This window comes from Frankliniella occidentalis, unplaced genomic scaffold (genome assembly GCF_000697945.3).
Source record: "Frankliniella occidentalis isolate FOCC.00 unplaced genomic scaffold, Focc_3.1 Scaffold85, whole genome shotgun sequence".
Lineage (NCBI taxonomy): Eukaryota > Metazoa > Arthropoda > Insecta > Thysanoptera > Thripidae > Frankliniella > Frankliniella occidentalis.
Genome location: NW_026267214.1, coordinates 117,611 through 141,221, shown reverse-complemented (window position 1 = coordinate 141,221; position 23,611 = coordinate 117,611). Strand labels below are relative to the sequence as shown.

Below are 23,611 nucleotides of genomic sequence, written 5' to 3'. Positions count from 1 at the left end.
AAAACACCCAATTTTAGCTAAAATAGTGGGCCGCAAGCAACCCATGCATGCATGCTACACAGACATGGGACAACGTACCCCAGACTCGGGGATCATACCCCAGGGCACGGAGCATGTCTTACCCGGGACCCGGGGTACGTAGGGTACGTTACCGACCAAGGACGTGCCTCGGTTCCCCTGCTGGCTTCGCTTGGGGCGTGTAAAGTTAAGCTCACGTGAGCTCACGCGTGAGTGAGTCCGGAAACTCCGCGACCTGCAGCGGGGTATTTCCAGCCCTGCGCCCCGGAATCACCCAAATCAAACGGAGTATCGAAAAAGTAATGATCCCTAGGCTTCCCCCTTTCTTAAAGTTTGTATGTTGCCGTGTTTAAGAACACGATCTAGCGAGCTCACGCGTGAACTCACTCACGCGTGAGCTCACGTGAGCTTAACTGTACACACCCTTGGGTCTAAAATTAATCATATGCTTTTTTATTTGGTTGAGCTTAACTTATTTGCGTTTATTTGACTGGATTACGTAGTTCATTGGAAGTTGCGAGTTGTTGCCAGTTGCATGTTAGTATATTTCGTCGTACATGAATAGAACACTTGACTCCAATAGCAAGAAATAATATGGCAGAAAATGGAATTGGCAACTCACAAATCTTACCCTTAACTCGTACCTTTCACTCACAACTCGTTTCGCATCTCGCAATAACTCCCTGACTACTTCCCTAACTGCACTGAAGCACTGAAGCTGTAGTCCTGCCGCGCGTCGCGTTTGAAATTGGCCGCCCAAAAAGCCCATGTTTTTCTGTTCCTTTCCGTTAGTCTTTATCATTTTTGAATACACCTACATACAAACTTAGGCGTCACTTTTAAATTCCTCGAATTTCACTTCAACTATCCTTCTATTTTAATGCGTTAGTTCACAAAATTGATTTTGTTCGAAATTCCCCATTTTCATAAACCTGGCTGTGACAACGACGCCACCTCTTAGCCATAACAAAGTTCTTGAAGGCTGTGATAAGTTTCCGGTGGCCGGTCCTTTTCTTCCTGTATTAGGGTTATGGCGATTTGTGCTCGTGGCGCTGCGGGATATTATTAAATTGAAATGAAGGTAGGCTGTTTCCATAGCTCTGTTAATCTAAAATATTGTTCTAATTTACTTGTTAGAAGTCTGAATTTCACGTATACGTTATGTATGTTCGGACTTACTTACCGATGGATACAGTTTTATGCGGATTAACATGCATTTCTAACCTTCTCGGTTCGTTGCTTCATTGGTGCACTTTTCATTGCTCCTAATTATTTGAAATTTTCATTTGTATCCGTTGTTTTGTACAGTTCTGTTCTTTATTTTTCATTTGTCTTCAATTCTCTAATTTCTGTACATTTCGGGTATTAACAGCCAGCATTGCCTACTGAGATCGCATGTGTCTAATTTTTTAACGGTTCTGCTGTTTACTATCAGTTCTACGGGAACCGCATTTCTTTGGTTTACTTTTCTCTAGGCCTATCCTATTCAGTATTTTCATGGTTAATCATTGTGCACAGTAGTGTTTTCACGGCAATGTATTGTAAACAAAGCATGGTTATGTCCGTACCGTAACGTTACCTTCGCTTTTATATCTGGTTCATTATTTTGAAGCTATACTGTGCAATTGTTTTTAATTCTCGATATTTTTCCCTTCCAGTTGAACGTAGCCTTCCCCGCCACCGGGGCTCAGAAGCTTTTCGAAGTTGTGGACGAGCACAAACTTCGCATCTTCTATGAAAAGCGCATGGGAGCTGAAGTTGAAGCCGACCTCCTTGGAGATGAGTGGAAAGGTTATGTTGTCCGCATCACCGGAGGAAATGACAAGCAAGGTTTCCCCATGAAGCAGGGTATCCTCTCTAATGGTAGGTCTCTTTCTTATCATACGCTCCATGCCGTATTAAGATCCCTAGTTTTCTATTGGGGGTCTGTTCAGGAACATGGTAGAATACTTCTATTGATGATTTGAGTTGTCTCCTGTGAGTCTTGCTCAGTGTACGATAGATACACAATTTCATTAGTGTGTCTAAGATAGCTGTTTCATTACTCATAATTTTGTTCTCTTCTTAGTCCGTGTGCGACTTCTGTTGTCCAAGGGTCATTCATGCTACCGTCCCCGCCGTGACGGTGAGAGGAAAAGGAAGTCTGTCCGTGGATGTATTGTAGACTCCAATCTTAGTGTTCTGTCCCTTGTTGTTGTACGCAAAGGAGAGCAGGCAAGTTGTTTATCTGTTACTGCAATTTGCTGTGCTGTGAAATTACAAGACTCAATTATGGTTGACTTTTTTCCTTAGGAAATTCCCGGCTTGACAGATAAATCTATCCCTCGTCGTCTTGGACCCAAGAGGGCCAGCAAGATCCGCAAGCTTTTCAACTTGACCAAGCTTGATGATGTCCGACAGTATGTCATTAAGAGACCTCTGCCCCAGAAGGAAGGCAAGAAACAGCGGTTCAAGGCCCCCAAGATTCAGCGTCTTATTACCCCTCTTGCTCTCCAGGTTGGTGTCTAACTAAGTGGATGTCCATACTCAGGCAGTGCTTTTTGCTCTTTTGGCATCTAGTGCGTTCAATGTGTGTGGAAAATTATGGCTGTGTCTTACCACACGACTTCTTCATAGAATGTTGTGTTATTTTATCAGCTACACATAATTTAAGTTGCTAGTTCTGTCCTTCAATCCCATATTCAGGCAGTGCTCTATGCCCTCTTTGCATTTAGTGCGTTCATTGTGTGTGGGAGATTACTGCTGTATCTTACCCCATAACTTCTTAATCCTAGAATGTTATGTTATTTCATCAGCTACATTAGTTTCTTCAATGTGCCATGCTCAGGCAGTGCTTTACACTGTTGTGTTCAGTGCGTTCATTGTGCATGGGAAATAAGAAGCTGTTTCTTACCACACAATACTTATTTGAGTCATTGTGTTATTGCAACAGCTACAATACAATTCTGGAATGGCAGACCAGCCTCAAGTCATGCTCTTCCTCTTCCCCTCTTGCATGTGCTTTGAGGAGTGTGATCTTAGACTGCAGTGTAGACGTAATGTGTTAAATGCCCGGATGCTTTGCCCCTGCTTTTGATCTTCTATTGTGTCTTCATATTCTTACTTTTCTTTTTGTAGCGCAAGAGACACATGCTGGCTCTGAAGAAGAAGCGTTGCCTGAAGCGTAAGGAACAGGCTGCAGACTACGCTAAATTGCTGGCTCAACGTCAGAAGGAAGCCAAGGTCCGCCGCCAGGAAGAGATCAAGAGGAGGAGGTCTGCTTCTATGAGGGATTCTAAATCATCAAACCAGAGTGTACCAGTTGCCACCCGCAAGTGATTCCTCATACATTAATATAAAGCTAAAAAAATAAACCTGTAGTATGTCTTTATTTACCCCTCTCTGGTCGTGCAAAAAATCTGGCTTCAATCTTCTAACTTGTCTGTTGTGATAAAATCATTTTCAAAATTTTTAGCCTTACTGGGGGAAATGGATATTTGACTAGGAAGGAGACAAAGTTTACATATTACCTTTAATCACATCAGTATGAGAGATAAGTGGATGGAATTTAGTAGTAAAAGTTTCCTAACAGGAAAACAATACAGTTTGGTTACACTGTCAGCATTTTAAACTTAATTTTCCACAGAAAATTTAGTCAAGCTGCACAGCTCAGTTGCCATTGATGTAAAAGGTACAGGAATAATCAATAGGTATAATACAGTTGGAATAACTAGGACATCTTCAACTTAGGTTTTATAATACAAGATGTGGAAACATTGGAGTAAGCAATAAAATAAAAGCAACTGCAGTAAATAAAAAATCCCTACATTGAATTTTGATGAAGAAAAAAAACTAACTTGAATCTGAAATTTTCCAGAATTCTCCCAGGATAAGTACAACACTGTAGCAAACTAACATAAGAGGCAATTTAGTTAGCTTGAAATAACACTAATAATAGATCTCAAACTTCGCACAAATGGAATAATGTATAATCACAAACATTTATGGGCCACTGTGTGAGGGATGATTCTTTAAAAACCAAGCTATTCTCTAATAAAAATATGAGCCATTAAAAATCATCCACACCCAACATGCATACTTTAATTGTTATGCTTGGAGCACTAAAATCTTTTGAGATCAATCTTTTCCCTGTGCATGTACTTAAAATACAAAAAAAAAAAAAAAAATACATGCAAATTGTAGATGGATCATCATGACTTACACTCCAATGTAAGACAATTATATTAGTTTAATTTTGCCTTCAATGGCACTAGTCAGATTTGATCACATACATAACTCAAAGAAATAACAAGTCAATGACAGATGTTTCACATTAATCACAAACCAAACAAGACAGAACTTGTTATCAGCATATACTTTTAAAAAGAAACTATATGGTCTAAACAACTAAACTTGACCAGATTCAACAGTAAACATTTGACACAAGGCAAAATTGATCACATTTTAAAACAATAATTATATTCCAGATGAAAGATAAGGGACCTAAACACAATAAAGACCTACCAACAATTAGGCCTTAAAAGAAGTTTATGAAATAGTTAAAGCTCCAGCACAAACTGCCCTTTTCATACCAGCATACTTAAACATAATATAAGGTTACCATTTTCTGATGCAAATCACAAAATTTATGTAATGTACAGAAATTATATTTTGAGTCATAACTTTCCCCTTATTACAATGATCAGAAATGCCAGGATTGTATAATTTAAGACCAGGTTGTTTCTTTGTCAAGAAAATTTAGTCCGGAAGCAAGCAGGAATGAAAATTGGAAGTTACAAATTCAGAAAACTAGATGGGGAGAAGACAGTACAACCTGGACTTCAACTTATTGGCTGGGGTCTTAAGTTTGAAAAGCAACAATAATCAATCAATCAAGGTTGCACATAAAATATATTGTTAGATAAATTCAAAACTTCATGAAATATTAAAGAATACTGAATTCTAAAAGAGCCAGTCAATTAATAACGACTAGATGCCTGAGACAGCTGAGCACGGACAGTTGCAGCTGCAGCATCACTAGCCGCAGAGCGAACAGTCTCATTGCTGAGAATACCATTTGCGAATTCCTGCTGTGCTTTGGCAAAGCTAGCTCCAGTGCTGCGGTAGATACGATGAATCTAAGAAAAACAAAAACATTTTCAGAAAAACAATTTTAAAAACTACATGCAAGTTGGAGCTTTAAAATAGCACATACCTTGGAAAGCAAAAGAATGTCTACAGCGGCAGCACCCATAAATCCAAATGCCACAATAAGAAGGATGATGCCAACTGTAACACCTGCTGGTGAATTTTCAAAGTTCTTTAGAGCAACAAGGATCCCACTGAAATTTAGAAATATAACATTTAAATAAGATGAAATATGCACTTGATCAACGAGTTACAGATACTTAATCCATACCATGTTCCTGTTCCTGGTAGGCCTATTGCTTGGATTACAGTAACCACGAGTTGAAAGAAGAAAACAAAGAAAAATACCATGAAGTTGAAGGAACTGTCACTCCTGTAAGGCAAAAAGCGAGCAAAAATTATTCTATTTGATTTCACAAAAAGGTATTAATAAAAGGCTAGTAGATAAATAATATAAATTGACCATTACCTGAATGCCTTGTATGCTGGTCTGAACCAGCAAAGAAATGATATAGGTGTAAACAAAAGCATGTACAAAATTGCCAATCCAAATGTGTCAAAATCACCACCTTTGAAAAGGAGAGCCAGGCCTCCCAGTATATTAAGGACCATTACACAGCCATGAACTGTAAAACATATACATTCAAAGATAAGGAAACTAAATTGACTAAATTATATAGAAAAGAATTGTCCAAACATCTCATATGATTTGTGTTACAACTCATATACGTACACATCCATGCATAATACAACTGTTGAACAATCTTTTGAAATTCATGAGGAATATCCACACCAATGTCTTGATAAAAGCATGGTTGAAAGCAACATTTCTCTGGAAGCGGTGGCCAATTGTTTCTTCTGACTAAAAAGTTTCAAGAGGATTAATTGTAAATCATTGGGTTGCTTGGCATTCATTAAAAAACAAAAAGAAAAAAGCATGTGTAAAACATTTACCATTGTAAGGAGCATTTTTCAATTCTTCTTCTTTTCTTGCCAGTTCCTGAGCTTTCCTTTCAAGCTCTTCTTGACGACGCTGTATAAAGAAATGCACATATACCAAGTTAGACCAATGGCAAATTCAGAGTACATTGGTAACAAAGTCTATTGGTTTGTGAAAATAAAAAATGAGTTGTAGATTAGAATTTAAATCTTTCTTCAGCTTCAAATTCTGAAACTACATATTTCAAGAACTAAGATAGTAATTGTCATGCCCCTAACAGTAGCAGTATAGGTACTATAAATATAATCTAGATAAAATATTGTTATTGTTTTTATTTAAGTGAATATCTTACCTGTAACTCCTATGTTAAAAAAACGAAACCAATAACAAAAAGAAAAAAAACATTAAGAAAAGAGTTATTTTTAAAAAAAAACTATTAGCTCACTAAACCACTTTAAAATTGTTGAGTTCTTAACACCTATGGAGGAAACGGGTATTTGTTCTCCGAACAGAGAAAGGTAAAACCTGTTTAAAACCTATTTTCATAGTCTTTGAACTGACCTGGAACTCTGCAGTAGTTAATTGTGTTTGCTGTCCACTTCTGTTGTATGATGGAGGTTGTGCTTCCTGAGAGGGTTGCATGATGGCTGACTGGGCAGTAGGGGGAGAGGGGAACTTCGGTCCACCAGCACCCTGAAAATAACAGTGGTTGAGATAATGTTTCCAAATGAGAATAGTGATACAACAATAGTTTCATACCGGTCCTGGCCGTTGGTCCTCAAAAGGGTTGTAATCCTCAAGACCACGCTGTGCATTGTTTGTGGTTGTAGTAACTTGCCGAACAGCTGGGTCCTAAAATTTATAATTTTGAACATTAGCTCAGCAGAACTGGACTACAACTTAGAAGGGTTGAAACTGTACAGTACACTTTCAGAGAATGAGGTGAAAATTGTGAGGAAAGATGCTGAAAGAATGCAGAATTTAGCAACTTGTTTCCGTTGGCATATGTCATTGACATTTAGTATGAGAATTGAATTATAATATGCACCAGGCAATTTAAAGGTGTGTCGTAGTCCAGTTACAGTAATATCTAATGATAGTTAAAATGTCATTCAGTAAGAGATGAGAAACTAGATATGATAACAGTTAACAACAAAATGTAACAGGTATGAAACATACCCGAATAACAAATGGTTACGTTAAAAATTTAGTACTCTTTGCGATCCAATATGTACCAGCTAATTAAGGTGAACAAAGAGAGATAACGAGAAGCAGGCAACCTCAACGACATATGAATTATCTTGATTTATCAAAAACTTTAAGAAAAAATCATTAACCTACCTCAAAGGGATTATCAAGGGTTGGTTCACTGAAAGGATTCTCATCAAATCCAGACATTTTCACGGATAATTAAGGACGTGGAAAAAAACAACACTAAGCAACCACCTAGGGTGCAAAGATTATAACATGCGCAATCTAATCTTTTGCATCGGTCAATTCATGACACAACACAAGACTTGACAACGAATGTTGGAAACGCAGCAAACCCGGTCAAGAACGCCCCCACTGGGTGGTGTTAACCGGTCAAAGTCATGGGGCAAACAGTGAAATGAATCTGAAAGAAGAAAGGATGAAAAAATACGAGGGTCAAAATTACATATTAGCCATTAATATACCAGTCAGCAGTCACAGAAGCGACAAAATCATAAACAGTTTAGTTCGTTTTTCTAGTTGTTGTTTTTTTAGTTGTTATTTTTTCTCCTATCGATGCTGTCGGTCGAAAGTGTGCGATAGATCGTGCGGAACAGAGCGGTGATGTGTGTGCGTTTCTCGGGCAAATCGCAGGATTAGCACTCCTTTTATCAGATGCCCCTAGTGATTAAGTCAGAATATTCAAGTGTTCGATGATTGAAGTACTCTCTGTGAAATTTGACATGCCTCAACTGCGCTCCCAGCGTGAATTGGAAGTTGCCAGTCCTCACTGAAAGATTGTCTGTTCTGTTACCCCACGAAGCGGCCATGTTGATTTGTAGCTAGCAGAACACTTAATGGTTATTTCACACAACTAGAAAACCTCAACAGAATGCCCAAATGCAACCTCAAGACCAGATACATACCTGCTACCTTTGCCTGGACCCTCCTCCTTGTTGTAACAGCTCTCTTCTTCTATTTCCCGTAAGTATTGCAGTCGTATCGAGTTCCGAATTCGTGCCATCATATGTCACTCAAACTTTTCCCACTCTTGTCACTGTTTGAATATATGCTCTGTTACTTCAAGTGAATGCCAAATACTCTTGCTGCCTGAGAGTGCATTTGTTAATTTAGCTCAAATTCTATTCACAAAAACATCACTGACATGTGTACGCTGGTGTTTCCTTGTCCACAGCCCCATTTTGAGTGCCAAGATTTCTAGCCCACTATCATTTCGAATCCCACATTTTCTTATTATTACTGGGTTTTCTTCTCATCATAATCAATGTTAGCCAATGTTAGTGATTCATCCCAGTTTTTTTAGCCACCTGCAAGTTTATTTCAAATTGTATCAAAGTGCAAAACGTCAAATTTCAAACCATTTTGTGCTTTATCAAATAAATTTACTGTGTTATGTGCTGCTTATTTTAGTTTATTAGTTTTTACTTACCTGACATTACAAAAGTACATGTAATTTTCAGGTGCCAGTATTATTATCAACATTTGCGATGGATTCCTCCACTTCAAGCTGTTATGACATTTTTTGTGATAGCCAATTTTACACTTGCAACATTTATGGACCCTGGAGCAATACCAAAAGGTATGAAAATATTAGGCTTTATTCACAATTTAAATTATTTTTACCTTTGTTCTTCTAATGAGTAAATTTAACTGCTTTACATTTCAGCCCCTCCTGACGAAGACAAAGACGATGATTTACGCTCCCCACTTTATAAAAATATAGAGATAAATGGGATTACTGTTCGGATGAAATGGTGTGTGACATGTAAATTTTACCGCCCTCCCCGATGTTCACATTGTAGTGTTTGCAACCATTGTATTCATGTGAGTAAAATTTGCACCAACAACATAATACATATCTGAAGAATTTACTTGTGATTTCAGCACTGTGTCTCTGTTGAGGGTAAAATATTACCTATTAAGTTGTGTACTTTTATTTTACAGACATTTGATCATCACTGCCCTTGGGTCAACAACTGTATTGGCCGTCGCAACTATCGTTATTTCTTTTTCTTTTTGGTCACGCTTAGCGCACATATGGCCAGCATATTTTCACTCAGCTTAGGATATGTTCTTTTCCATAAAAATTCTCTCCACCAAATATCTGTTATTGTTTCTATGATCATTATGGGTGTCATTGTCCTTTTATTCATTCCCATATATGGTCTCACGGGATTCCACATGGTGCTTGTTGCAAGAGGACGAACTACAAATGAACAAGTAACTGGAAAATTCAAGGGCGGGTATAATCCCTTCTCTCGAGGCTGTCTTGGTAATTGTTTTTATTCATTATGTGGACCACAGTATCCTAGGTATGTCAATTCCTTCTTATATAATGATGTATTTGCATAAGATAACTTGTGGTAATGGTTCTGTTGACTCTCTTATAGTCTTATGCACCCTAAAAAGTATACTGGCAAAAGGAAAAAGCATGCTCAACCAACTATAGCTACAGTTGAAAATGGTGAAAATCAAGTGAAAACATACATGGACAACAGCAATGGTGTAAGAAATCCCAGCTCTAATGCATATAATAAGGTAATTTGCCAACTTAATTTTAATATTCATTATTACCTCTCTTGAAAAACATAAAAGAAATGTTACTTTTTCAAATTATACATGAGCACCTGTCGTTTGTAAAAGTACAGGCCAGATAGTCTCGTCTTTTCATGACTGATGATCAACACAATTTAAATAATGATTAAGTCTTTTGTCAGGGACTATCCAGAGGTTCCTATCTGATTATATCTTATTTTCATTCCAATGCTAGCAACCCAAGGTGCTGGGACATTCAACTTTGGATTCTGTAAGATGTCAATCTGACGTGTTGTCTAGATATGCCTCAGCTTGAAATATTTGCCCATAAAATTTTGGTGCTTTGGAAAGCTTAACATGTGTAGTGTGGCAAGTTTTCAACCCTTATCATAAAGCCTGGAAGGTGATAAATCTGTTGTGGTCAGGCCACACTTCACGTGCTAAATTCAATTTTAAGAGTGCTGAATAATTTCTGTACACAATTGTATTTTCTTTATCAACTTAAACCCGTTCAAATTTTTATGCATGCAGTAAATAGTGATGACATTCTGTATTGAGCTTGCTCTGCTTTGTTCTCCAGAATTCTCTTGGTTAGGAAAGCCCCCTTTGTATATGAATTTTTTGCCATAGTACAATTGAAGTTAAACATTTTGGACAATTGGACATTTTGAATTTTATGTGGGATGATTTGTGGTGGCAACATCTGATATTTACTGAAACTTGCTTATGTGAGCATTTCTAGTAGTGTCAAGTGCAGTAGCAATGCTAGTTTGCCTTGTGTTAATGAATTCTTATTGAACTATAGGTGTTGTGTGCTGTTATTCTTATTAGTACATACCTCTATATAAGTTCTTGAGATGTCCAATGCCTTTGGTTTGTTTTTTCCTGTATTGCAATGTAATAATGCAAATTCTCATCATAGATCAAAATTTTATTTCTAGCTATTAATGTTGCCATGGCTAGCTGTGTAAACTTGTTCTGATGCAATTTTAATTTTTGTGTGTTCAGTTGTCGCCGGGTCGAGATGGGTCAGACACTGACATGGAGCCCACAGCATCACAATCTCAGGACTGTGAACCTACTCCACCCTTGCAGCGACATGGTTCAAAAAACAACTTTTATCTTCCATCTGTGGACACCTCTGGACAAGGAGGTGATTCTCCTCGGCATCCTCTGCAACTACGTGGAGGATATGGAATGCGCAACAGCCCTCATCCTACACCCCATCCGCTAGCACAGCAGCACCAAAGGCCTTCATCTAGAAGTCACACACCAGACCCTCTCTCACCCAGTCCTACAATGCAACAAAGGGTCAAAGCTATTGGAGTTGCAACACCACTTGCCATGTCCAGCCCTGTTCGCAGGTATGTCTCATTAACATTATTTGGTTATCAAAATATTTGAAGTAATTTAGTATTTCTGATGGCAATGAGATCAAATACGAGGATTTTCAGTATGTGGCATGCTCTAATTGTTTTACAATAAGTACTTGGTGGGTGGTTTTCTTTGAGTTGTGTGGGTTATGGGCAGTTTGTATTGGTGAGTTAAAAATTGACTACTCCCTGCATTCTTCCAATATTTATTTTCCCTTTTTTAGTACCTCTTCTCTTTTCAAAACAATCAGTATTCTTCCAGTTTTCTTTTATGGCTAAGTTGTAAAAAATCTTAAGTGTACCAGGGGCCATTATAAGTGATTTTACTTTACTATTTGAATGATGTGCCTTAATGACACACAATATTTAATTTTTGGCTGATTCGCTTTTTATTTTTATTTTTCTTGAGAGTGTAAATCGTTTCGGCATGTTTCGCAGGTGACAATAGCTTGGAACAGTTCAAAAAAAGGTAAAAAGTAGCCCGCCAATTGGGCAGGCTGTGTCAATGAGGCCATGTTGCTTTATATGCTCGCATTGTGTCCATGTAGATTATTTAATCAGGGTGTCTGTTCTGAGATGTGCAAAAGTTCCAGGAATGTGACTTTTGCAAGGCTACATGAGTATTGTTGGCTGACCCTAGTGTTTTGTCATTGTTTTGTGATACTTATATGTTTTGAGTTGTATTATATCTGGGTAGCAAAATGGTGATGGGTATTATAGTAGGTTAACTTTTCTCAAGTTCAGAGCTGGAACACTTCCTCATATGCTCGTTTTCAGGCGTATCGGAAAGGTAGTTTCTTTTAAACAATATTTTCAATTCAGGAGTCACTAATAACGACAGCACTAGCCAGTCGAAAGAGACGGACTTATGGTGACTTACAAGAGTGAGAGAGCGCGAATGACAACAATGTGGCCCGCGGACCGCCTCACCGGGACCCCTGTTTTAATGGATAGAGTTTGCTGGACTTTTCAGAATAGAGGGGACATTATTTAATCATGACTGAAAGTGTGTATTGTCTTAATACCAGCATAGATTTGTTTTTTCATCAAATTTAAATAGTTCCTAAAATGTAAAGAGTAGGATGAATCTAATTACTGGCTCTTAATACTGCACCTCTTAATTATTTAAATTATCGTTGCTTTATTTGCAGTATACTAGGCATTTTGGGGTCTGAACGGTTAGGATAAAATTGTTGCTGGTATAGTTGTTTTGTAAATTTTATTATCAGCTAGTGTTTGCTAAATTTTCTAAATTAGAAGTAGCTACCTTTAACCACTAGGAATCCATTGCAAATTAATTTTTGAACTTACAAATTTTCCTTAAAGAACTTCATAAAATTAATTGGTCACACTAAAAGTAGTGGGAGAAATTTTGAAAGAAATGTCTAGTCACTTCGGTGCTTACTGTTTTAAATTGCTAACTAGGCGTTAGAGACTTCTTTTTTACTGAACAACTACAAATAGTGCTATAGAATGCTTTTCAAAATCCTTTGTGCAGGGAGCTAGCCAAAAGTCTCCTGTTTGCTTTTGCATGTAGATTATTTGAATCGCTTGTTCTTGAGTGATTCTCTATTTTTACTTGTTATAAAAATATTGTTTGCTTGTATTACTGTTTTAGTAAGTTTTGTTTCATATACTTTTACTATTATGCCCGCTCAGATGCAGGTGCTTTCTTGGCTGAAACAAAGCATGTTTGTTCTTTTATTATTAACCGTGGCATACTTTCAAAGTAATACATATTGCTCCTCTTGTACAGCAAGCCAATTTTCTTCTCGATGAAAGATCTTTGTTGCATATGAGTGAACGTCTCTGATTTTATAAAAAAATCTAGAAAGAAAACAATGGTCTCTACCAGCCACTTGACACCATAAATTATTAATCTCTCTGTCTGTTCAACTTGTATGTATGGCTATGTAAAAAAGTGTATTACATTTTGGTTGTCTTTGACAGGTCCAATCCCGGTACTCCAACACAAGCTAGACGCCCAGACTTCATCAGTGTTGGGGGTGCACCCCCTATGTACTATGAAATCCAGTCACAGCCGATGGTTCACCAAGGTGGAGGACCTCCTCAGGGTTATGTCCAAAATAATTATCCTCAGCAAGGATATACTCATTCAGCTTATAGTCAAGGTGGCTATGGCAGCCCACAACGACGATTCTTATCTGAGGGCGAGTTGGTGAGGCAGGGAGAACTTGCTGCTTACTCAAGAGCTAACAATACCTCAGATAATATACGTGAGTTAGCTGGCTCTCCACAGCGCGGTGTCTATATGTGGAAAGATACGCCTTCCAACAGTTATACACATCAGCAGCAACAGCAGGCTCGCATGCCTGGCCCATCAGGGCCTTATGATTATTATCGATCAACTCCTACAAGTCCAACTCAGCAGCAGCAACAACAACAGTTGCAGCAACAGCAATCGCAGCAGCAGCCACAGTATAGACCAGCACACTATCCACCTGTTAGAGGTGGTGTGCCCGTGCTACCTCCTGCACAATCTCCTCAGCTCAAACGCAAAAATATGGCAACTCCGACCACACCTACCTCATGTGATGCTCGCCGTAGGCCCATGTCATTTGTCAGGGCGTTAGAAATGTCAGACTCTATGGAAAATAATTCTAATGCTGCTGGTACTCCTCGTACTGAACACAGAAGGGGAACCACGCCCACACCTGACAGAGCCAGTGTATATGACATGAACTACGAGATCTCAGTTTAGGGAATGTAGTCAGCCTCATGAAATGTGTCCAGCAGCGAGTCATGTCCTGGCGCAATCTCCATATTTTTATTCTGAAATTATTTTACATACCATATAGACTAAATATTATTTATTTTATCTTTGTTTAGTTTTTTATGTGATTCATTGACATACCGGATAGAGCATTAATGCCCAATCTTGTATCATATTGTACAAATACAAATTTGTCCCACACATTGAGTGGATATATCTTGCCTTCCCACTCTGTATATAATGATAGTTAATTTTAAAATGTTGATGTGCAACTAATGTTGTGTGATTATTAATGGAATGCAATCTGTACATTTATTAAAATTTTTGCAACTAATGTTGTGTGATTTGAGATTTGTAATCAAATGATATCTGTACACTTATTTAGTTACACAGATTGAAGTGTTGTTAGCAAGCCAAGAAACAGTAATCAAATGTCTGATTTTGTAAATTAAGAAATGAAATTACGTATGTTGATAGTGACCCATCGAAGGGTTGTAACTGTGTTCCTGACTGTTTTCCCCAAACTGTTCCTCTTAGATAATCTTTGTTAATTCCCTGGATGTTACATGGTGTGTTATATTTGTTTCATGTGCAAGTATGTTTATGGAAATCGCCAAATTGTTACACAAAGTTACTGATTTTAGAAGAGACATTTCAAACTTCTGACAGATGTTGAATGTTAACCCCCAATGCCCATTTAGACATTGAGTGGGAACACTGTACCTGGCTTCCTGTAGAATAGTTTTCCTGTTTTGTACTTGCCCCCCCCCCCCCCCCCTATTTTATGTGTTTGTGTAGCTTTACGTACTACAATGACTAAATTTTGGGATCTAGCTTTATTGGAAAGTGCCAATGTTTTGCAATATTCAACGAACTTAGTTTCAATCATTTGCATCAGGAACTTTTCTTGTGTCTAGTACCAAATCCCTTTCCTTATAAGACAACTTTGTTAGTGTCAAGTGAGTTTCAACTTCCTAATTTTGTTGTCTTTTAACTGACTATAAAGAATCATTGAGCAGTATTAGATAAAAGTGATTTCCTTTATACCCATGGTCAATTCATTTCATAACTAAGGAAATTGCAAAGCAAATTTTGGCACTACTAATAAAAATGATAATGTATAGATTATCCATTAACTCACTGGTTCTAAGCTGAATATGACTTCCCTGGTTGGTTTGGACAAGCTAATGTCCAACTGCCTGATGATTGTGGAGCCTATTTCATACTATTCACTACAGTTAGCCTGTTCAAAATTAGCATGTTCCTTTCAAATAACACTAACTGAAAAAAAAAAAAAATTTCAACAGGTTTTATGGAAATTCAAAAGTTTGGAGGGAATCAAGTCAATATCATTTTTTTAGTGTTATGTACTTGGACTAAACTTTAAGTAACAGAAATATGGGGAACTCCTAAGGGACAAACTCTGGGATGGTTTTTGTGTGTTTTGTCTGGTGCCAGATTCTCACTAGTCAGGGAGGAGGGAGCAAATATGGGCTGAGTTATTAACTCCAATTTTTAAAATAAAAAATTTTACCACTTGGAAAAATGTCTTTTCTCTTGATCTATTAATGTACAATCTTTCCAAAAATAAAATGTTTTGTATTTAAATTTCACGGCTGGTTGAATATCAATTAATATCAAATTTGCCTAGTCAAAGAAGTGTAAAGGTTGTTAGGGCTCGTCTCAGACCTTTCCAACAAACAAAATCATTACACTGATTCTTTTTCTAAAGAAAAATAAAATTGGGTTGGTTTTTGTTGAAAATAAAAGTGAAAACCTTTGAAGTACATAACATACTACCAAAACTTGAATCTCAAAATTCCGTATGTATCACACTTACCATCAACAATCGAGCCAAATCTTTATCTGAAAACATTAATAATAACTAAAAATAGCTAAAATGAGTAGCCGATAACATGTTATTCATGTTTTTACATTTCCTTTTCGTTAACACGCTACCGACTTTCGTGCTGAGCGTTGGGTTTCCTGATTAGAAACGGATCAAAGAAGTTGGTCATGAAGTTGAAGCTGGAATTTGATGAATTTGTTGGTTAATACCAAGTTTTAATTCGATAGTTATTACACTGACACAGTATCTTTCAAATTTTTTGTTCGAGCACTATGCTTTTTTGGAAGAAAATTCCCGTTAAACTTAGAAAAAGAGTTTAATAATCGGCTTTTGAGGTTATGTTTATGCAAAGACATCACTAAATTTTAAACCACAATTAAATCGAATTGATAGTTGTCTTGTCAAATATGTCATCCCAAGAGACATCTAGTATAAACTTAATTTTCAAGCAACTAGAGTCCTCTTCTTCAGCAACTGTGTTGAGGAGTCTTCTGGAACTCAGAAATAAACTTCTCAAGTCTCCTACAGGGGTCCAGCTGTTCAGAAAGAACAATGGATCAAAATACCTATTTAGATTTGTTAAGAAACCCAACGAAAAAATTCTTGACACCACTTTAAGCATTTTAGCCAATTTGTGCTTAGACGAGTACTTTAAGTGTCAGGTAAAAGTGAAATATGAAGAGAGGTTTTTCCCTTAATAATGTAGTGGTTGATGGCTTTTCTTCAATCTCACTGAAACTAATTTTTAAGATTTTCTGTTTTTCATTTTTAGGTTGCAGAAGAACCTGGATTACTTGTTCACATTCTGAGCCTTATATCTCACATGCAAAAAGACAGCATCATTGGACGAGCATGTCGTTTGATTGGTAATTTAGCCACCAGTCAAAATATAGCAGTGAAACTTTATCAGAAAGGCGCTGTACCAAAACTGATTGAATCTTTAAAGTCAAAGGAAAGTTCTGCTGGTACTAAACAGATGGCTGTAAGGGCCTTAAGGTATATTACTGTTGTCATAGTTTGCTTTTACACTACTAAGTCATAACTTGTACTATTTATCTGTAATGTGTTGGCTGTCATAGATTGCTGTGGGAGGCTGAAATCAGCCAAGACAAAATGCTTCAAGATGAAGTTGTACGAACTATTTCAAGTCTTTTGAACACACCTGTTGATGAACTTCTACAAGCTGTTCTGAAGGCTTTAGCAATTTTCACTCACCGGTGTAGTGAGCGCTGTGCTCTTCAAGTAAAAAAAGAATAACTGAAAATTTTAGTATCTTATGAATTTGAGGCAACCAGAAAATATGTACTGATCCATTAAATTTTATTTCTAGGTTCAAGGCGATGGTAAAGGGTTTGAAGAACTTATTGCGTCTATAAAAAATTGTTCTAAACATGAGCTGCCTGTTAGTGTCATATTAAACCTTTGTTATGTACCTGAGGTGCGTCCCTTATTGGGAACTGCAGGTGCCATAGAAGCTGTTATGAGTCTTACAGATAGTAAAAACAAACATCAATGTTGTAAGTTAATTAAATAATTGGAAAAATCAAAAGTAAAATCTTATTTAGTTTGAGACTTTCCTATTGCTGATTGATTACTTATTCTTCTCTTTCCAGATTCTGATGTTGTTTCTATACTTTGTCTTCTTAGTCGTGAGTCTGTGAATAGAAGTAAAGTTCGAAGAAATGGTGGACTAGAAGTATTGTTGGATACATTGCGCCTTGAATCTTATCCAAATTTGGAAGCGAGGACTTTGAATGCAATGCTTCATTTTATATATGATGAATGTGGTCTTGAGGTGCTGTGTGCTCACTGTACAATGACATAGTGTTTCAATCCCCCATTTACAAATTCTTTTTTTAATTCTAAACTGTTCTTTTGGTATCTACAGATTTTAATTAAAGATGGTCTAGTTCCTGTGCTAGTGAAAAAACTGATCAAAGCAGTAGATCAACTTGGAAGTGTACATAATGGTCAAATTAGTAAGGCGTGCATAAATAATTCATCAGCTTCAGCGGACAGTAATCACAAGCGTATACGTCTATCAAATTGCAAAGAAGAAGGTGTTTCTTTTTCATATGACAAAGACCCTCTTGGACTTAGGTGAGCCATCTTCTGACTTCATCATAGCACACCTTTTTTATTAAAAGTTGGTGAGCTTAATTTAATGCTGCTTTTTTGCAGAGTACGAGAAATAGCCTCATCATCCATGAGGTTTGAGTCCCCAGGTGGTCAGTGGAGCCCAGGAAGTTCAAGAAGCGTGGAATTTTCTCCTGACACAATGAGGACCTACAGCCCACCTCTTCTTAATTTAAGCTGTAGTCCCACATCCTCTGCTTTGTCCCCTGCATCACATTTTTCTCCTCCATCACCACTTTCTGATGCATATTCTCCAGTCTGTGGTTACAGTAGTAGTGAAGACGAAAAGCCAGAAGAAACAGATGTTGAAACTGTTGCTGACTGTTATGCTGATTCTGATAGTGAAGTTACCAGCCCATGCTTGTGAGTTTTCATTACAGCACTGTAAGTTTACGATTGTTTATCTATGATGAGATGGTTATTATCGGTGACCTTTTAAATCCATATTCCAGAAAAGATAAAGATGATATTGATGATATTCAGGAGGCTTTAAATGCCAACCTCCCATCAAATAATACTTCAAGACACGGTTTGATTGAAAGCTGGTGCTTACTGCTATTGTCAAGGGTGTCACACATGGACTCTCTTGTAGATGATATGATTTCCAGTAGCACTGTTGACACGCTCTTGCAGTACTACACTATGCTGGAACCTCCCCATCCTAGGGCAGCAAGAATTCTTCAACGCATTACAAGGTATAGTACAGTAGTAAGATTTTTTGGTCAGTTTCTTCTCTGACCAAAGCCTGATGCAATAATTCAGAATTAATTCTGCTCATCCTTTGTTTAGGAATCATCACTGCCTTTTACCTCTCATGCGAGCTGGTCTAGTACTAAAAGTAAATAAAAGATTGTCAGGAAAGCTTCACGACAACTGTTCTCGCTGTCTTGATTTTGATAGTCTTGGAAATTCTTTACTGTCGCAACTTTCTGTAATAGCTGAATCAGGTTTTGGGGAAGGTGTGATTGTGCATAATTTAATGTGTGCTGCAAGACCTGTCCAGTCTCATCTCATTGTCAGCATTCCATACATCATAAGGTATGAAACCAAAGATCTGCCTCTTGCCAACTTCTAGACTGACAAATGTTTAATCTTATCTATCTAATCTCTTTTTCAGAAAAAAGAAACTTCTACATCAAATGCTTAGCTGTAAGATCAATACTATAACTGGTCTTGATCTTCTTATACAATTAATGACAGACGAATATGGTGATGGTATGTCTGTAGAGGCTACCGACAGTGTCAATCACCTTGTTCAGCAAATCGGTGCAGTGCCAAAAGATGTCCCAAAGACCTTTAAGATAAAAATGTGCAGGAGAACTACTAGTAACTGTTCAAAGTTAATTCAAAAATCTTCTGCTGCTGATGGTAATGATCTTATTCTTTTGAAGTTAGATAATGGTGCTACTGTTCCAGTGAAGAAGGGTGAACTGTGCGAAGAATCTCCTATGTTCACTGCAATGCTTACTGGTAATTTTAATGAAAACGGGAAAAATTGTGTGCCTATAAAAGATGTGTCAGAAGAGTATCTCTCTGTTCTTTTGTCTTTAATGCGTGCCCCAACTCATTGCTTATGCTGTTTGTGGTGTCGTGACATAAATTTTGCATTTGAAATTCTGAAACTTGCTGATCGGTTTATTCTACCAAAAGTTATTGACAAAGTAGCTAATTGGTTAGTTTATCGGTTGACTCCTGATGTTGTGTGCTCATTTTACTTGCAAGCACAAAATTTACGTCATGTGCTATCCAAAAGTGAAATGCTTTCCAGAGAATCTTTGCATTTTGCTCTATCAGAAGTAATTGACAGAGAAAAACGCCATGAAATATTTTCAGTTTTACTAAATTCTGATCATAAAAGTCAGTTCATAGATGATCTTACTGTTCTAATAAAACTTAGTGTAGAAAAACCAAGTTAATTTCCTCAAACTCAAGGAGCTTTTCAACTCGCTCAGTCTTCTCACCATTTTAATTTTTCTTGTAACTTACTTTACATCTGTTAAATAGCTTCATGGCGATGGGTTTGAAGTTGTAACGGTTGTAACTAAGTCAATGCGTCATTATTTTGGTTATTAACACGTTGAGTCCCACGTGACCACAAGTATGGTCACAAAGCATGTGATTTATGGCCCCCTGGGACTCAACGTGTTAATGAAAAGTATTATTTACTTTCCGAAAAGTTTCTCTATCTCATTTTATTTCTAGCTTAGAACCGTTGTTAATCTAATCAACATGTGCACTTGGCACCTAAAAAACTTCCTCATATGATAAGTTTGTTAAGATGGAACAAGCCTCTCAGTAATATTGTTCAGATTACCTATCTCTTGTTATCTAATCAAAATTAATTCATCCATGTCTGATACAGAGAATTCTTTCTCTATGTTGTGAGGTGCAGTCTTGTAAAGTTGTGAAGGATAGCTGGTTGTTAAAATTTTCTTGTTACCTGTTTCCTAGTTTCTGTTTTTGACAGCTTCGTCTTTTTTTAATGTATTATTTTTGAAAGTAACTTATTCTGCATAGCTAAAACTTATTGTGTTGTGAAATGATTACCTAATGTGTAGTGTAAGTTGTAGTTTTGACAGGTGATACATATGTGATATGATTTGTGATTTTGTTTATGTCCTGGTTTCAAGTGTTATCAACTTTGTTTTTGGTTGTATTGTAATTTTTTGTCATGTTTACCAATTCTTTGTGATTGAGAATTTGATAAAAACGTCATGAATTGTGATATTATTGAGTGGTATTGTATCATTCTTATTCCCTTATATCCAACAATTAATAGTAGCGAGAGCATGCACCATGCATTTTGAAACTGGTGAAAATGTGGCCATTTGTCTCCGGTTGATTGCTTTCTAGTGTGTGTGGAATACGTCCAAACTTTTAAACGCTTTAGAAAGTGTTTTGAGTTGTTCAATCAAAAATCACTGTCATGTCATGGTCACAGAGCTGTGCTCTGTGAACTGAGCCATGAGCAAAATTTAAAATTGATCGAAGCCAATTTGTAGACGTGATCGTTTAGACATTATCTAAAAAACCACGCAACATTTGGTCATTGTTGAATTAAGCAAAACCGCAAAACCTAGTCGCAGCGTGGAGATGCTTGCTTTGGGATTTCCCTGCCCGTTAGTTTTATTCACAGATTACCTCCTTCAATAATGACGTCGACGATTATTTTCAGGGCCGGGGTAAATAGCCTGTCCGTCATGAGGCTACATCTTCTAGTCACGTACACACGAAACTCGATTGCGTATTAATTTTCCAACTAATTTTCCTACCACCGGTCCTGTCAGTGATTGACCATGTCAGCCTGGAAAGGATAAGCCAACAACTGACAGGGCAGAATGTATGCCGATTTGTCTATATTACTTTTGCCATTTTCTAGTAGGGTTTGTTGACATGACGGCCCGAAAACATAACCTTTCTATCGTAGTTTCTCAGTACCATTTTGTCTCGTCTGTGATTTTGGCTTATCTGTACAAGTAAATTAAACTACATTAAAAGAAAAACCATGACTTCTTTATTTGGTGTGCCCTTATGTGGGACACTATTTGTACCGCTGGTGATTGGAGCAGCTTCAGTTCTATTGTTCTGGATGTTATCCAAATCAAAGAAAAGATTGGAAAGCACAGTTTCAAGGGATGAATTGCACAAATCTCCTGGTAACTCGTTTCTATTATCTGAAGAGAAGCCTCCACGGGAAAAGAAGAAAAGTTGTGGAGAAAACAGCAACTGCTGTGGCAAGAAAGATGGGAAATCTGGATCTTGCAGTGACAAAAATAAAGTTATTGAAATTGCCAAAGTTTTTGTTGATACACATTCTAATATTGCGCAGGTAAACACATACATTTAAGTTACATGTGTAATGTATATTTATACACATCTACAAGTAAATAACTGTATCATCTTTGTGGTTACTTTTATTTTATTATTTATTATTATTGATTAGGAATTTGCGTCAGTTTTATCAAGTCAGCTGAGTGCTGCAAAGGTGACCACAGAGTTAATTCTTGACTGTAATTCTGAGACAGTTGACTTATCTCATCATGTAAGTATTCACATTTTAGGTCCCATTTCAATTCAATTTACATCAACTCTCTGTAATCTCGTTTGGTGTGGTGTAATTTTTCCAGGTTGATGGTTCACTCTGCATTTTTCTGACCGACATCTCCGATCTAAATGGCGAAAAACATTGGTTGCATAAAAGTATCAGCTGCCTTACATCTGGTGATGGTGATAAGCCTTTGACTGGAATGAAATATACAGTTTTTATTTTTCAATCATTCCCATCCGACAGATCAAAGGTGGAGGTAGGTTCACATTTAATTAATAACATGTTGAGTGCGGCAGGGTTAGGCAATCCCATGTTATTGGGACCCACGGTGTGGGTCACGCCGCACTGAACGTGTTAAGAAAAGAAAAATTATCTTTCCACTTGTTATTGCCCAAAAAGGAATTTGAGCAGTGGCTGTCACCGTAATGTTAAAATAGTTCCTCATTTAGTTGTGTCTCTGCACTCATCCTCATGTCATTGTGACTCAATATGATATCATAAGTCAAATATTGGTCACAACGACGTCAGGGTCCTCAAAAGTAGGGGTGTCCTTTATGCCGGGCTCTTTGCTTACAATTGGGTGAATACAGACCTGAAAGCATGTTTGAGTTATGGAGATAAGCAAACTTATTTCGCTTCTTGATTCAGGCCCTTGATCAGCTTCTACATAAATCAGGTGCAATTAGACTTTGTAAAGCTGAAAGTACAGACCTTTCATCTGCTGTTTCCTCTTCACACTTTGATGATTGGGCTGACGAGCTTTTTGCCCAGGTGCAACGGTGGAATACACCCAATAAAAAGGCATGCAAGTGTGGCCCAAAGAAGAAAATTGAAGAGGTTAATAGTTTGTGTACCAAATGCACTCGACTCTGGCTTCATTTGATGATGTATTGTAATTTTTTCCTATTCAAATTTCAGAATGATGAATCTTGTGGCAGTAAATGTTCTGATTCGGAAGAAGATACATCAGAAACATTAACTAAACCTGTCTTGGATCTAGAAGATATTGCAAAACTTTTATAAAGTAAAACACACTCAGTAAATCACTATCACCCCTTCTATACTAACAGCCCAGCCAGAAAGCCCATTCTACTCAACGTCTACTTGACAATACTGCTTTTCTGGCTGGGAGTGGCAATAAAAAGTTCTTGGAAACATCGCTATTTGCATGGGTCAAATTTAATAGAGTGGTGCTTTTCTTAAGATTTTACTGATTGAACACCCACATACATAAGTGAAAAGCTCTTCAATGAAGTATATAATGGTTTAGTGCTAGTGTTGCCTTTGGCCAACAGATTTGATGTATTTTTGATGATTCCTATGTCTTCCTATAAACTTAAATACTTTTTCAAAATGATTCAGTAATTGCTTCAACTTTTTTTGCCAATCCTCTTACAAAACTATGTTTGTTTTTTGTTTTTTTGTTTTTTTGTTTTTGTGAGTACCTTGGCTAGGCTCTCAGTCTCAGTGAGCTGATTATGTCTTGGTCATAAATAGAGAATAAAATTTCGGTGAACACAATACTCATTTTTTGTGTATCTTTGATAAATCGATGTGTTTCTATTTATTTATTTTTTATTTATTTATTGCTTGAATAGGTCCCAGGAGCCGAGGCTCATTTGAAGGGACAGTACATAGT

At 37.2% G+C, this 23,611-nt stretch overlaps 5 protein-coding genes across 7 annotated transcripts; 4 read left to right on the top strand and 1 right to left on the bottom strand.

The window, feature by feature from the left end:
- Positions 1–940: 940 nt before the first annotated feature.
- Positions 941–3,371, top strand: LOC113210896 (40S ribosomal protein S6). The gene is made up of 5 exons (XM_026429085.2): positions 941–1,099; positions 1,677–1,881; positions 2,087–2,232; positions 2,311–2,514; positions 3,136–3,371. The coding sequence occupies exons 1-5, from the start codon at positions 1,094–1,096 to the stop codon at positions 3,334–3,336; spliced, it is 762 nt and encodes a 253-aa protein (XP_026284870.1). The 5' UTR covers positions 941–1,093; the 3' UTR covers positions 3,337–3,371.
- A 144-nt stretch (positions 3,372–3,515) lies between these two features.
- On the bottom strand, positions 3,516–7,621 carry LOC113210895 (secretory carrier-associated membrane protein 1). Its single transcript, XM_052269193.1, has 9 exons — positions 7,427–7,621; positions 6,845–6,937; positions 6,647–6,778; positions 6,100–6,178; positions 5,879–6,007; positions 5,615–5,771; positions 5,417–5,518; positions 5,213–5,339; positions 3,516–5,135 (listed from the first exon to the last, which is right to left on the bottom strand). Exons 1-9 carry the CDS (start codon positions 7,481–7,483, stop codon positions 4,977–4,979), a joined length of 1,035 nt encoding a protein of 344 aa, XP_052125153.1. The 5' UTR covers positions 7,484–7,621; the 3' UTR covers positions 3,516–4,976.
- Positions 7,622–7,804: 183 nt separating this feature from the next.
- LOC113210893 (palmitoyltransferase ZDHHC8) lies at positions 7,805–15,552 on the top strand. Of its 2 annotated transcripts, XM_026429082.2 has the most exons (8): positions 7,805–8,260; positions 8,758–8,876; positions 8,964–9,121; positions 9,242–9,609; positions 9,688–9,835; positions 10,068–10,103; positions 10,841–11,196; positions 13,156–15,552. In XM_026429082.2, exons 1-8 carry the CDS (start codon positions 8,169–8,171, stop codon positions 13,925–13,927), a joined length of 2,049 nt encoding a protein of 682 aa, XP_026284867.1. In that variant the 5' UTR covers positions 7,805–8,168; the 3' UTR covers positions 13,928–15,552. The 2 variants fall into 2 exon arrangements, with proteins under 2 accessions (XP_026284867.1, XP_026284868.1); XM_026429083.2 differs by lacking the exon at positions 10,068–10,103.
- A 144-nt stretch (positions 15,553–15,696) lies between these two features.
- LOC113210892 (armadillo repeat-containing protein 5) lies at positions 15,697–20,654 on the top strand. The gene is made up of 10 exons (XM_026429081.2): positions 15,697–16,450; positions 16,561–16,784; positions 16,868–17,030; positions 17,119–17,305; positions 17,402–17,583; positions 17,677–17,888; positions 17,970–18,287; positions 18,377–18,619; positions 18,714–18,962; positions 19,042–20,654. Exons 1-10 carry the CDS (start codon positions 16,196–16,198, stop codon positions 19,838–19,840), a joined length of 2,832 nt encoding a protein of 943 aa, XP_026284866.1. The 5' UTR covers positions 15,697–16,195; the 3' UTR covers positions 19,841–20,654.
- A 463-nt stretch (positions 20,655–21,117) lies between these two features.
- LOC113210904 (uncharacterized) lies at positions 21,118–23,499 on the top strand. 2 transcript variants are annotated; one of them, XM_052269194.1, is made up of 5 exons: positions 21,118–21,753; positions 21,868–21,966; positions 22,052–22,228; positions 22,744–22,809; positions 22,891–23,499. In XM_052269194.1, the coding sequence occupies exons 1-5, from the start codon at positions 21,430–21,432 to the stop codon at positions 22,993–22,995; spliced, it is 771 nt and encodes a 256-aa protein (XP_052125154.1). In that variant the 5' UTR covers positions 21,118–21,429; the 3' UTR covers positions 22,996–23,499. The 2 variants fall into 2 exon arrangements, with proteins under 2 accessions (XP_052125154.1, XP_026284880.1); XM_026429095.2 differs by having other exon boundaries at positions 21,122–21,753; positions 22,621–22,809.
- The last annotated feature ends 112 nt before the right edge of the window (positions 23,500–23,611 follow it).

Excerpts from the sequence above, each read along its gene's own strand:
- LOC113210892 (XM_026429081.2), top strand. The coding sequence starts at position 16,196 with ATGTCATCCCAAGAGACATCTAGTATAAACTTAATTTTCAAGCAACTA. Across the intron at positions 17,031-17,118 it reads GTGAGCGCTGTGCTCTTCAA|GTTCAAGGCGATGGTAAAGG; the intron begins GTAAAAAAAGAA and ends TTTTATTTCTAG. Across the intron at positions 18,963-19,041 it reads AGCATTCCATACATCATAAG|AAAAAAGAAACTTCTACATC; the intron begins GTATGAAACCAA and ends TCTCTTTTTCAG.
- LOC113210896 (XM_026429085.2), top strand. Across the intron at positions 2,233-2,310 it reads TTGTACGCAAAGGAGAGCAG|GAAATTCCCGGCTTGACAGA; the intron begins GCAAGTTGTTTA and ends TTTTTTCCTTAG. Across the intron at positions 2,515-3,135 it reads TTACCCCTCTTGCTCTCCAG|CGCAAGAGACACATGCTGGC; the intron begins GTTGGTGTCTAA and ends TTCTTTTTGTAG.
- LOC113210895 (XM_052269193.1), bottom strand. The coding sequence starts at position 7,483 with ATGTCTGGATTTGATGAGAATCCTTTCAGTGAACCAACCCTTGATAAT. Across the intron at positions 6,779-6,844 it reads AGGACCAACGGCCAGGACCG|GGTGCTGGTGGACCGAAGTT; the intron begins GTATGAAACTAT and ends TGTTATTTTCAG. Across the intron at positions 5,136-5,212 it reads ACATTCTTTTGCTTTCCAAG|ATTCATCGTATCTACCGCAG; the intron begins GTATGTGCTATT and ends TGTTTTTCTTAG.
- LOC113210893 (XM_026429082.2), top strand. The coding sequence starts at position 8,169 with ATGCCCAAATGCAACCTCAAGACCAGATACATACCTGCTACCTTTGCC. Across the intron at positions 8,261-8,757 it reads GCTCTCTTCTTCTATTTCCC|GTGCCAGTATTATTATCAAC; the intron begins GTAAGTATTGCA and ends TGTAATTTTCAG. Across the intron at positions 11,197-13,155 it reads ATGTCCAGCCCTGTTCGCAG|GTCCAATCCCGGTACTCCAA; the intron begins GTATGTCTCATT and ends TGTCTTTGACAG.
- LOC113210904 (XM_026429095.2), top strand. The coding sequence starts at position 21,430 with ATGACTTCTTTATTTGGTGTGCCCTTATGTGGGACACTATTTGTACCG. Across the intron at positions 21,967-22,051 it reads CAGTTGACTTATCTCATCAT|GTTGATGGTTCACTCTGCAT; the intron begins GTAAGTATTCAC and ends TAATTTTTCCAG. Across the intron at positions 22,810-22,890 it reads CAAAGAAGAAAATTGAAGAG|AATGATGAATCTTGTGGCAG; the intron begins GTTAATAGTTTG and ends TTCAAATTTCAG.